Source organism: Siniperca chuatsi, linkage group LG22, assembly GCF_020085105.1.
Source record: "Siniperca chuatsi isolate FFG_IHB_CAS linkage group LG22, ASM2008510v1, whole genome shotgun sequence".
NCBI lineage: Eukaryota > Metazoa > Chordata > Actinopteri > Centrarchiformes > Sinipercidae > Siniperca > Siniperca chuatsi.
In genome coordinates this window covers 9,405,197-9,417,298 of record NC_058063.1, presented here as the reverse complement: position 1 = coordinate 9,417,298, position 12,102 = coordinate 9,405,197, and the positions used below count along the sequence as shown (strand labels likewise).

Here is a 12,102-nt window from a genome sequence, read left to right as displayed (position 1 = left end):
CACTCCCCTTTTCCAGCCGCTGTCAGGCCAAGCCAAGGTCAAGGCAGACATTTTTCTGCTGTTTCCACGTGTCAAGGGCTCAGTGCTGATACTCCCTCCACAACCCTTGATTATTCTGTTATAATCTGACATTCCTGCTGCCAGGTGGTAAAACAGCTAAATGAAAATATGAATGCCATCAGAACAATGCAAGAGGAAGTGCCGTCTTCGGCTCTGCTGGGACTTGTGCCACGGCTGTCATAACAGGAACATCACATGCATGCCGTGAATCACCAAAACGGTGATGCGAAGCTGGAGCACGGAGTACTCCGCTGCCCTTAAGGGTTAGACTGCTGCTGGCTGGCAAAGAGTCAAGTGCTGAGACATAGATATGTGAGCACCTTGGCATTGCATTCAATGGCGTTTGTGCTCACTCCACACACAGCCACAAAGCCAACAGAGGCATCTTATACAAGTCTATGCCCTAGATTTAGGGTCACACAAATGCAGACATGGCACATTCAGAGAGAAAGTCCCTGAATAAAAGCAAACCAGATGCCCAAAAGGAAGTCAGGTTATCAGATCCTTATCGTGGGTACGGTCTTAAACTGCAAAACTCCCCTGCTAGAGTCTTTTTTTTTTCTAAATATATCTTTGATTTGAAGCAGGAAATTCAGTTTGTCTGTCTGAGAGCAGATACCTGCAAGGTTAGGCAGGCTCCAGGAGAGCAGAGTCTGCTTATCTGGCGTCAAGGAGGGCCGGGAGGACAGAGGAGGAAGAGGAGGAGGAGGAGAAGGAGGAGAAGGGGGTGTGTGTGCTGTATTCCCAACTGTTGCATCCGACCCATAACTAGGTCAACTTTCATGCAGGAAACACACATCACTGCGAATATAACAAAAGAAATGTCCTCCTGTGATCAGCCTGTGCAGTGATACGTGGCTGTCTCTGTTTCCGCGGTTGGATAACACACGATGGAAAGTGCAGCAGCGCAACACCAGGAAAATATATTTTCCGCGAGTGACCTTACTTCTACACAACTTAAGTTACCTTAAAAGAGTTAAACTACTATTTCTAATTCCGACAACAAACTCTATTGAGTCTCAGCTATCTCCATATTCAAATACAAATACAAATGTGCACTTACCAGCTGTTTACACTGCAGCGAGAGACAATGTTGACATGTAGGCAACTTGCTGTTTTTACTCGCTTGATATATTCCGTATTTCAGTTTGTGCAAAACCGAGACTGGTTAAACCAGGAAGGCGCGCTAAAAAAGGCACTTCGAAATACTCCTTTGAAACTTTGTTGGCCACTTCTTCGCCACACTTTCATCTGAAGTTGTCGGCGGAGGTAGGCGCCATGTTTGTGTCTGCGCGGATAGTTTTGTTGGTGAGCTTTCTTCCTAAACGTCTCTTTCTGACTGGAACCGCCCAGAGAGGAGGAGAGGCTACAGACCCTGCTGCAACTGACAGAGGCTGGCTATCAAGCTAGCCCACATAACACCGGCATCTTCCGGCGTGTCTTTTGAAAGTAAAACACCTTGATGGCGAACAAATGTGTTGCAGTTTTGAGAATTAAGTTATTTATTTAACATTTAACTAAAGGATACGTGTTTGTCAATAGAAATATTATTATTATTAGTAGTAGTAGTAGCACCATACTTCATAACACAATTATTACAATATATAATATATCATATTTGTTATTTTTTAATATTTTAGTGTATAGTATACTACATATGTATTAAACACAACACTGCAGCTTTTTCATATATAAATTGCATTAACTATTATATATATTATAAATGCATAATTATATTTATACTGATATATATATAGTAGATATTACAACTTCAGTCTGACTGCAAGACCTGCGCAGTTGCACTACTAGACTCTTTACTTTTGCACAATGCACAAGTCATATACATGGCCTAAGTATTGTAGTGTATATAGCTTTTGAATGTCATTTTTTAATATAGTATTTTGTGCCATTCACAAGTTTAGTAGTTTATTTTTATTTAATTTTTTTTACCTCTTTAGACTTTATCTTAACACCGTTTCCACAATACAAGTTTCACTCACCTGTCAAAGGCAAAACACACACACACACTGATGTGACGACCCATACAGTCTATGGTGAAGACGCGGGATGGTGTGCAGCGTGCAACAAGCAGCAACACGTCTGACAGGGCGTGAATCTAATGCGCAATTGGCCCTATATTTCTATATAGTGGTTTCCAAATATACTGTATTTCTCCCGATTTATTTTGGTAGGGTATGACATGCAACACCAAGGATATGAGGAATGGAAAACAAGTTGTTTTTCTTTTCACGGTACAACACATTTAATTTACAGCCTCAAATCTTTCTACCCCGACTGGCACATTTTGCGTTTTATTGTGAAGGTGAACTGGTTTGACTTCCCGCGTTGTCATGCTGCCTTGACTCACCTATTTGTCTTTTGCTCCATGGTTTTGATCCGTTTCTGACGCCCCCATCTTAACTGGGAGGTTACCGATACACAAAAAGCAACAGGTGCGTGACAATACCTTTAAGTCTCGTCTCAAAACACATTTTTATCTGAAAGCATATGATTTTACCTGAACTGGCTGTTTATTTTACTGCTTTTGTGTAATTTATTTCTTTATATTTCGTCTTTCACTGTGGTATTTTATTTCTCTTGTTGTGGAAGCACTTTGTTTTGATAAGTGCTCTATAAATACATTTTTATTATTTATATTTGGATATTTTGTGCTGTTCTCTAGGAAAATAGTAGCCCCAGACCCATTCTGTACTTGCTCTGTAGACGTTTTACCATTTGAGTAGTCAAAGCCACAAATGTACAAAAAGATGATTACATGCAGAGGGTCAGCGCTATAATGAGCAAGTCCTTTCCTCATGTTATCAGACATACCACATCCTGCAGCTCCAGATTTGTTTAAGACTGCAGTTGAAACTTCCAGACATACCACCATCAAGAATTCAAGTGTGTGCATTTAGTTTTTAATTTTCAAATGATAAACATTCAAGAAATTCTACTTCTGTCAATCTGATAGACTTTGGTTCCTCATATTTGTGGACACACAACTACAAAAGCAATTTTACATCCTGTAAATACATTGTATGGTCAGAAACCATGCTACTAGTGCAAAGTCAGTGTTAAAGGGAAGAGGCACACTAGCTTTTCATGAATACAGTGGACTCAACATTTTAATGGATAACCGATTGAAAACATGTTGCTTTCCTACACAGGCGAAACACTTAGCAAGTTAGCAATCCTACTTATGCACACCCAAGTAAAAGGAAGTTCACCATATTTTAAAATTTTATTGAAGGAGTTCATGTCTTAAGAAAAACTTATGCACAGAAACTAGTTTAGTGAGACAGAAGTAGGTTATTTCAAAGCTATGTACAAATATTTGTTACATGTCTGTTAAAATTCATGGCAGACATTTTAAGATAGTCAAGGCTAACAAGCGGTTTCTATATGAACGTAGTTAACACTTCATATCATCTATCGGGGAGAATGTGATCAGTTTTGGGAGGCTGTACTCCTGCTTCTTCGGCGGAGAAGGTGTCTCCAGTGTGTCTAGGTCCAGTGAGAAGACCTTGTCTGTGGCTTCCAATGACTTTGCAGGCTCCATTAGCCAGTCTCTGTCCAAACCAGAAACCATGTGATCCGACAGAAGACACTCAGGTGTCCTCTTTCTGCTTTCCATGAAGGAACCCTCATTGCACGCCTGCTGGATCTGACCCAGATAATGAAGTGTGGTTAGTGGCGATTGCGTCACCTCAGTCTTCAGGGAGGGGATGAGGAGCTCATCGTCATCCTCACTGTTCATATCTACCGCTTCATCGTCAAGGCTCAGCAGACTGTCGCAGCTCGGCATTTCAGGCAGAGTTTCATGGTCGAGGCTGAACTGGATCGCACTGCTGCCTGTGCCACTCGGGCTGTCAGGGGCCTCGGTGTTGAAGGTGTCCCACGACAGAGAGGATTTGATTAAGACCCCCTGCTGGCTGACAGGGGGGCTGTTGTGGCTGGTGACAGTAGGGGGGACACTGGAGATGACGCTCTGGGAGGGAGCATGTGGGCTCAGCCACACGTTGTGAGGCTCATAGAGGGGAGTGAGCCGCCCTGTTACACTGTCGTTCAACTTGGCAGACCGCCCGATTTTCTCAGCCTTGTCTTCCTCAAGTGCCTTGCGCCAGGAGCTCTTCACATCCATAACTAAAAATAATACACATTTTAAATTTTACAAACTGAAAGATGGGTGATGGAATGAAAGATTCACACCATGCAAGTTTTTCTAATCACTATAGAACCTACGCAACAAGTCCACATTCATCATTCTAAATAAGCTCACACCTTCATGCGTTAGCACAGAATTCACCTCATTTTACGAGGGCAAATGCTGACAGCTCACGACTTACTCAAGCTCTCAGGTGTACGTGGCAGCTGCTTTTTAGTTGAGAAGGGATCTCCATGAAGAGTGCTGAGAAGGCCCTCCAAGTCCAGACCTTTGACCCTGCCTTCTGTGGGACTGGCTGTAGTTACAGCATCTGCAAACTAACACACACACACATTTTACTCAGGACCGAGTCTCTATACAAATTATAGCCCAAAGTTGTCTCATAGACATAATACCTCTTAAAAAATGCAGTAAGGATTGTTAAACTATCCGTTGGTTTGTTTCTCAATTACATAACCAGACAAAGACTGCATTTATAATTCCTGAGCTCCTGTATTGCAGCCTTTGACACTTCCATCAGCTTGGAAGTCTTTGCTATACCTGATCAGCAAGGTTATCACATTCCATGGCCAATATCTGATTCTTGGTCCTCATGGGAGACACCTTCCGACGGACACGAGCCGTCTTCCTCATACTGACCTAAAAATAATTAAAAAAATATATACAATCACAGATTTGTTAAACATGGTTTATCAGAGTAACAAAGCAGCAGCACAAATTCAATAGTAAATTCAATAAACAGGAGTTTCACTCAAAACAGAAGTTAGCTGAAATATACTAGCCTGAGGTGGTGGTGCTGATGGAGCCCTCAGAGGAGGGGATAGGGGCGTGTCGAAAAGCCAGTCGAGAGAGGTATTCACTTGTGATGACGCTTCAGTAGTGACAACAGGACTTTCAGTCCTCTCAGCTGTTGCGGGGCAAAAGCTGTTTCAAAGAGAAAAAGCTTTGTTATTCAAACACATTTTGCACTGCATCTGTTCACAGGAAAGTCTTCCCTATTATATTTTCCTCGGAATGTGGTACAGTGAAAGCAACACAGAGCATCTTAATGTAGCTATTAACAGCCCGCTATGTGGCCAAGGCTCAGTGCTAATCCCTGAGCCAAGTCCGAACATTGCCCTGCACCCGTGGGTGTTCAACTTCAAAGTCAGGCTTTTATTTTAATTATTTTAGTAGCTTACAATGTATACAAGTAAACCAGTAATTAAACCAAGGGTTGACAAATGCCCAGCACCTCAGAAGCGCTATTATTTCTCGTGGTGTAAAAGTTTATTGTACATCTACACATTTTGTATTTTATCTAAGGTCTTTTAGAACGTCTAGACAATGACACTACCAAGTCTACTGCACATGCTCCATGTCTTCTATAGTTCTCAATATTTCATAAAACAAGTCCATGAGGTTGGTACTTGCCCCCTCTGCTCTAAAAAAATAAATAAAAAAACCCAACAACTATCGAAGCATAATTATGCTATGTTTCTATATAACTTAAATCAAAGTAATCCAGAAATAAACTGTCTGCTCCGTATCTGTCCGTGGCGATTTCCCTCAATTCGCCGCGGTCATCAGAGAGCACGGATGATGTAGGGAGGACTAGTGACGGACAGAGCATTGCTCAGGACTGCCCAGGTATCTGCCTCCCATCGCAAGCCAAGACACCAAACGACACTTCAAATAATACATTATGAAAAATGAGAAATGTCGACATTAAGCTTACATTTCCCTTAAGAACTGGTCAAAGATAGATTTACGTACCTCTTCGGGTTAGAAGAACTAGGGTGGACGTTTTTCTGCGGTTTACTTTCTGCAGGCTTCTCTGAAAAATTATAAGCAGCATGATTAGAAACAAAAACAGCAATGTTGGTTGTGACCGATCCAAATGAATACATGGCGTAATATGTAATCAGATTTTGCTCACCAACAAGTGTTGCAGGGTACTGGGAGAAGACACTACTTATGTAACTAGCGTCACCCACCGGTTCAAAAGACAGTGGAGCCATTGGTGAGAGGAAGCCAAGAGCCTAAAAACAGAGACACGTTTAAAAATTAAATTAAGATATGCAACTATAGTGAAATGCCTTTTGAGTTGCTGAACATTTTGGTACTTTGGGTATTGGGTTTATGATTGCCACCTGAAAAGGATAGCGAGAGACAGTAATGTGAAACTTATCCTGTCTTGTTCCCCTTAAGAGTTCAGATTTCAGTTTTTGGCACTATTGATATGACTATACTGTGACTGCAGCAAGCCTAGGATTGAACAAGTTCAAAAATCCCCAGGAAGACTCACAGGATCTTCATTCAGGAAAGAGACTAGGGGAGTGTCTTTCAGGGTGTCCATCCACTTCCTGTCCCACGCAGCCTCCAACTCTCTGATGGTACTCCTGACCTCAGGAATTCCCTCCTTGGAAATCTTCTCTCTGGGGAAAGTAAATAAGCAATTCATGCACTAGTTGAATTATAGATAGAGATATCCACCTCAGTAACCTAAAAATGAAGCTGCACATTTGAGAAAATCCCAAATGAGAAAAAAAAAAACTGCAATAAATAATACCTATACATCAAGTAATGTTACAGCTTGTCAGACAGGTTGGAGCAAGTGCATCCTTCTATCAAGCGAGTGGGGGTTCATGTATACCTGATGAGGTGGAGGTCCTGCAGCACACGGGCCATCTGCTGACATTTCTCCTGCAGGTGCTGAGGACTGAGCTGGGGCTTGGGGGCATGAGACACATGACAACGCTCCTCCTTCAGGAGCTGCAGCGCGTGGTTCGTCAGCTCCAGCACACACAGGAGGTTCAGCTGGCCGGCCTCATACACGTTCCCTGAACTCAACTGGAAAACAAGCGTACACAAACAAAGGCTACGGTGAGTCTTGTCAATGGGATTTATGAATTCACATTGCTGTAAATTAATGTTGGACTGAAACTGTCTTCTGTATGCACACTGATTGATAGATTCAAGAATCAAATAAACAAGAATCTTATGTGCCATGTATAGGAATTAACAGGGCCCGTCTAACAGAATGGACCGGCCCATTATCTTCACATTCACCTGATGCGGGAGCTGTTCAATTCTCTCCAGGAGACACCGAGGAATTTTGAGGACTCGATCAGTCCCGTCCAGGATGTATTGATCTACATCCCCTTTCAAAACACTTTCCACTGCATGCTGGTCCTCTTTGGTAGCTGACAGCATTCTATCAATGGCCGACCACAAGGAGCGCACCTTAAGACAACCAAGTACTTATGTGAGCTATATGAAAAAGAAACAACTTCTTTCCAAAACTAGATTTCAATTTAAGAATTTCATAAGCCCCCATCATACTTCTCGCAACCTGGCAATAAAAATTGACTTAGAAAGGCAGGAAGCTTGCCATCAGCACTGTTTTAATGTCTTATTAAGAAATGGGAAGAACAAATCATGTCATATGTTTCGTAGGAAGTTTTTACAAACGTAACACTACATACCCTTTTGGTCTTCTCAGCTGCAGAAGTTCCCTCCTGTGTAGAATCACTGCTGTGATGCCTGAAAGTAGACAGTCCAGTGTGTTCAATTTGTCTAAGAACATCCAAGTCATAAATACTGAGGGGGAAAAAAGTCACACATACTTGAGTAGCTCATCATACTTGGCACCCTCTGCTCTGATGTCCCTCATAGACTTCACCAGGAGCCTTCAAAAGAGGAAAAACAGCTTAAAAAAAGAAAAATGACAAAGTAGTAGAAACCAACTTCCATGTGCAAAACAAAGTACCATAAAATAAACTATTCCACAGCAAGTCCATGCTTAAAATGCAAACCTCTAGAAACTTCAACATAACGTAGTTGTCTGTGCACATGGTTTTAATAGCCCCTTTTCACAGCAGACATTTTGGCATGTCATGGCAAGAGAAGCACAGGTGAAACTGATAACATAAAAAAACAAAAAAAAAACAACTGCAATCCACTTATGTGAGCTAGTTTCAGAGTCCTGGTATTGTGCATGCTGGCTCACTGGAATGGCTTGGCTTACTGGGACACTTGATGGAACTGAGCCGTCGTTAACATAATTTGTTTCACCCGTTCTTTTCCTGTCAGGTCCAGCAGCTACCAGCTGGCCTCGTTAACCATGGGTTTAGCAATCAGTTGACACGAAACAGGTGGGACTCCAAACAAACAGCCAATGAAACATGAAACATCAAGAGCAGCGACATGAGAGTCCAACAGCAATACTTCGGGGAAAAAAATTGTTCATTTGCAGTGATAGAAAATAATATTCAGCAAGGTAAAACACATACAATATAACCACACAACAACAACAGAAGAAGCAATATAAATAATAAAATGACCACACACTAAAAGTAACAGGCCATACAGCTAAATAAGTTTGTCAATTAATGTAGTCTCAAGTGAGTATGAAAAATGTAATGACATGACATCTCCCCTCTTAGATCAATTAAGTGTTATCTTAAATGGACTACTGCTATTTATTGGCGCTCTTAGTCTCAGGAGGAACAAACTATTATAATGAATAGATATAGGCAATGCACAACACTGTTGCTACTTCTGAATCTAGAAACGAGTTACGTTATGATCACAAAATCACTTTTGATGAAATTTAAATTTCATAGTTTCATGTGTTTTATTTACAACTGATTGACTATATTAAAATTTTTGTCGATGCCAGGCTTGAGAAATTGGATTTCACTGCCATAACCTGAGCTGCCAAGTGCTATGTTAATATGGTTAACTGTAGTAGTGAAGGAGAAAGCTTCTATCTGCAGCCTGTTTCTACCAGTGTAAATATTAAATAACGTCTAGCTCTGTCCTGCTGCCAAGATGGACTACCAAGGACTTACTGGGCTCGTCTCTGGTAATCATGGAGAAAACGATCCTGATCCACTGCAGCATTCAAAAACCTGTTATTGATCAGGTTGAGTCTCTTCACTGCCATGTCCAGGGAGGAAGCGGGCATCGCTGCAGCCTCAGGAACCCAGCTGTCATCTGACAATGACAATATTCAAGATCATTTGATAGTCTTTTACAGGCCAACTCCAAGGCAAATGAAACTGGATGAAATTAAACAATGCCTGGCCATTGCTGTGTCACTCTACACTTTCGGACGTCAGATTGTGAATATGAGCTACTAGTACTGAAATTTTATTTTTAAATATGATTTTCTAAAGTAGACCTACCTGTGGTGAATGTCTTCATTTCCTGCAGCATGACATGATTGGCCAAATGAAGCATCAAGCTGATAAACTTGGGTCCTCCCGGTGAGAGGAACAAGGACGCTACCACTTTGGATCCTGCATTTGCAGTTTCATCCTACACAGTTAAAAACAAACGATTGTCATAAAATGATATAGAATAGGAAACAACAGACGCTGCATTTGTGGATTAAATTATATTTTAGACATTTTTTGCCTTAAATTGACAGTAAACAGTTGAGAGGCAGACAGGACGTGTGGAGAGACAGAGTGGGACCACATGCAGCAAAGGGGCCGCACAGGGGACATTGCCGTTTACGTCGTATGCATCTTACGGTAAAGACCTACTGAAGGCCATTCATTTTCTATGGTACACGAGCGCTTCCTGTAGACAGGCCCACTGCACGCAACCAATTCCAACAGTAAATGCATCTGCCCTGTATCCTTTCCATACACCGCCAGCTTGGTCGCGTCACCAAGTATCCCAGTATGCTTTGTGCAGCGAATTGGTAGCTTCCCATAGACACTGGAGGGGTGTGGGTTTTGTCACCAGTCAGTTCGCGTGCAGTGGGTCTGCACAGTAAGTCCATAGGCCATTATGACACCCCAATACTTTCTTTATGTGAATTTATGTCACTTTTATGTTGTACAAAAACTGTACACAAATCTTAATGGTAAGCATGTGAGGAGACTGGAGAGCAGACAGGGATGAAAGGAAATCCAGAAGGAATGAAACAACAAAGGAAGAAAAGATGGACACAATTTACCATTTGTGAGGACATAACTGGGGTATGTGATCTGTGAAATGCACTATCTTGACAGGTGAAGAGGATGAACATAATAATAGACACTCAAATTCTTACCATTATTTCTTTCAGCCAAGCGCAGGTAACTTTGCGGAACTCAGCATCTGCTTTGTGGTTCAAAACAGGCCAGCAGTACCTAACCCAAAAGAAATATTTCATTTTTTTGACAATGACTCCTGGGAACTTCTATAGCAATAGTTGATCATGTCTAACTTTACCTGTATGCCTCATTAAATCGCGTAGGGTTGAGTTTATCCAACAGGAAATGAATTACTATGTAGAACGCATCCTTGTTCGGTTTGTCAAACATATTCCTATGGGCCATAAAATAACATTAAACCTAGTTAGAATAAAGCTTAACGTCAAGAGTACTGTGAATGACAACATAAATGTGACTTCAAATTAAAGTAGCAAACGTTGAAAAGTCGTAATCAGCGCTACGTAGGACAACAACGTGGACAAGCCTTCTTAAGTTAATAAAAAGTTAATATTACACTCTATGTTAAAGTTATCCACAATAAAAGCAGACTCACGGTCCCAGGTTAATGTGTTTAACGTTCATGTTGGTTTTGCCGGCGATTGACGACGTTGCAGCGTCTGGTTGAAATCCGAGCCCGAGAAGAGCAAACCACAGATATTTGCCATTCTTTTTCTGCAACAATGCCGGGTTCGCCATTATTCCGAGATGGAAGAAGCAGTGTGAGAGTGTCCGGTGGCGACTGGTCAAAAAGCCAGCCTGGCTAACGGTTAATATTAAACAGCTAGCCAGCTAGCTTTAGCTGGTAGCTACAAAGTTGACTGTTAGCTAACTTAGCTTTCGAACTTGTTTTGAGTTTGTCAACATACATTTAACAAACTGTTATCAAAATAAAAGCACCGGCGGGGAACAGTTACAAGTGTTATAAGGGTAGGTCTAGTTTCGTTACGTTTGAATTCACATTTGTTAAACTATAAGCTAAACACTGTTGTTAGTCAGGAAGACGAAAACGCAACAGCAACCACGCAAACCGCCAATTTTTTCTAATACCGACCCGGGAGTTGTTAACAAGTACTTCCGGTGAGCGAATGTGTCCACAAAGCACTTTTTAAACTGTGTTTTCATGGTTTTCATTCATATATTTGCTATGCCAAGTATGCTAGATGTAACTAGTATGGGTTTATGCGAAGACCTCTTGACACTTAACCTCGTGCAGATACAAAGATGACTCATGTTATTTGATGTTGGACAATGTAAACTGGTTCTATAGTATCCCACAAAGAGGTGGAAAATATTACAGGCTTCAGGCTTGTTTTAAGTAAGGGATAGTGTACAACGAGCCGGTCATTATTGTGAAATTAACCCCGACAGGCTGATGCAGGAATTTCAAAATAATGACGGACTCGCTGTACATTATCCCTCATATTACACGGATAGTTACTAAATAAATCAATAATTTGACACCAAATATTGATTTGATTGATTTTAAAATTATTTCAAAACGTATATTTTTTGCCACAGGACTTATTTCTGCGGATTGATATGATCAGAACTGCGTCCATAGCAACAGTCTGTTTTTCATAGCAGCGGTCTGCTCTTCAGAATGCCTAATTGACCAATCAGAAACGATAAAAGTAAAAAAAAAAAAAAAAAAAAAAACACTGGAAGACGACTGTTACCAATCTTAGAAAAATATTGTATTATATTGTAAATAGAGCTCTTTCCCAGAATAAGCAGTGTAGTGGGGAGCGAGTGTTCCTCCAGCCCCGCCCTCCGCTCCCATCACCACCGACGAAAAAAATTAAATAAAACCTCCCGTATTTTGAAACCTAATTAATGTGCCTCTAAGAAGCCATCTGAACTTGTCAGGACATTTAGCAATCACAATATCCACCAGAGTTGTTT

The 12,102-nt window shown here is 41.3% G+C and overlaps 2 protein-coding genes and 1 non-coding gene across 4 annotated transcripts in view; all 3 read right to left on the bottom strand.

Annotated features, from left to right (window-relative positions):
* dennd4c (DENN/MADD domain containing 4C) overlaps positions 1 to 1,432 on the bottom strand; it is a 31,935-nt gene extending 30,503 nt beyond the window's left edge. For both annotated transcript variants that reach the window (XM_044183718.1, XM_044183719.1), the window contains exon 1: positions 1,124 to 1,432. The gene's annotated coding sequence lies outside the window, so the exon portion shown is untranslated. The remainder of the gene's footprint in view (positions 1 to 1,123) is intronic.
* Positions 1,433 to 2,959: 1,527 nt separating this feature from the next.
* Positions 2,960 to 11,270, bottom strand: haus6 (HAUS augmin-like complex, subunit 6). Its single transcript, XM_044183699.1, has 16 exons — positions 10,754 to 11,270; positions 10,439 to 10,534; positions 10,278 to 10,356; positions 9,400 to 9,532; positions 9,064 to 9,208; positions 7,837 to 7,899; positions 7,696 to 7,753; positions 7,280 to 7,453; positions 6,864 to 7,060; positions 6,516 to 6,645; positions 6,147 to 6,249; positions 5,984 to 6,044; positions 5,011 to 5,152; positions 4,769 to 4,867; positions 4,410 to 4,545; positions 2,960 to 4,206 (listed from the first exon to the last, which is right to left on the bottom strand). The coding sequence occupies exons 1-16, from the start codon at positions 10,894 to 10,896 to the stop codon at positions 3,476 to 3,478; spliced, it is 2,490 nt and encodes an 829-aa protein (XP_044039634.1). The 5' UTR covers positions 10,897 to 11,270; the 3' UTR covers positions 2,960 to 3,475.
* Positions 5,741 to 5,871, bottom strand: LOC122870777. Its single transcript, XR_006376665.1, has one exon.
* Positions 11,271 to 12,102: the final 832 nt, after the last annotated feature.

What these genes read in the sequence shown, in the direction of transcription:
- haus6 (XM_044183699.1), bottom strand. Translation starts at nt 10,896, where the DNA reads ATGGCGAACCCGGCATTGTTGCAGAAAAAGAATGGCAAATATCTGTGG. An exon ending in TTGAACAGCTCCCGCATCAG is followed by an intron (nt 7,061 to 7,279) that starts GTGAATGTGAAG and finishes CTTGTTTTCCAG; the next exon opens with TTGAGTTCAGGGAACGTGTA. An exon ending in CATCAGCACCACCACCTCAG is followed by an intron (nt 4,868 to 5,010) that starts GCTAGTATATTT and finishes AATTATTTTTAG; the next exon opens with GTCAGTATGAGGAAGACGGC.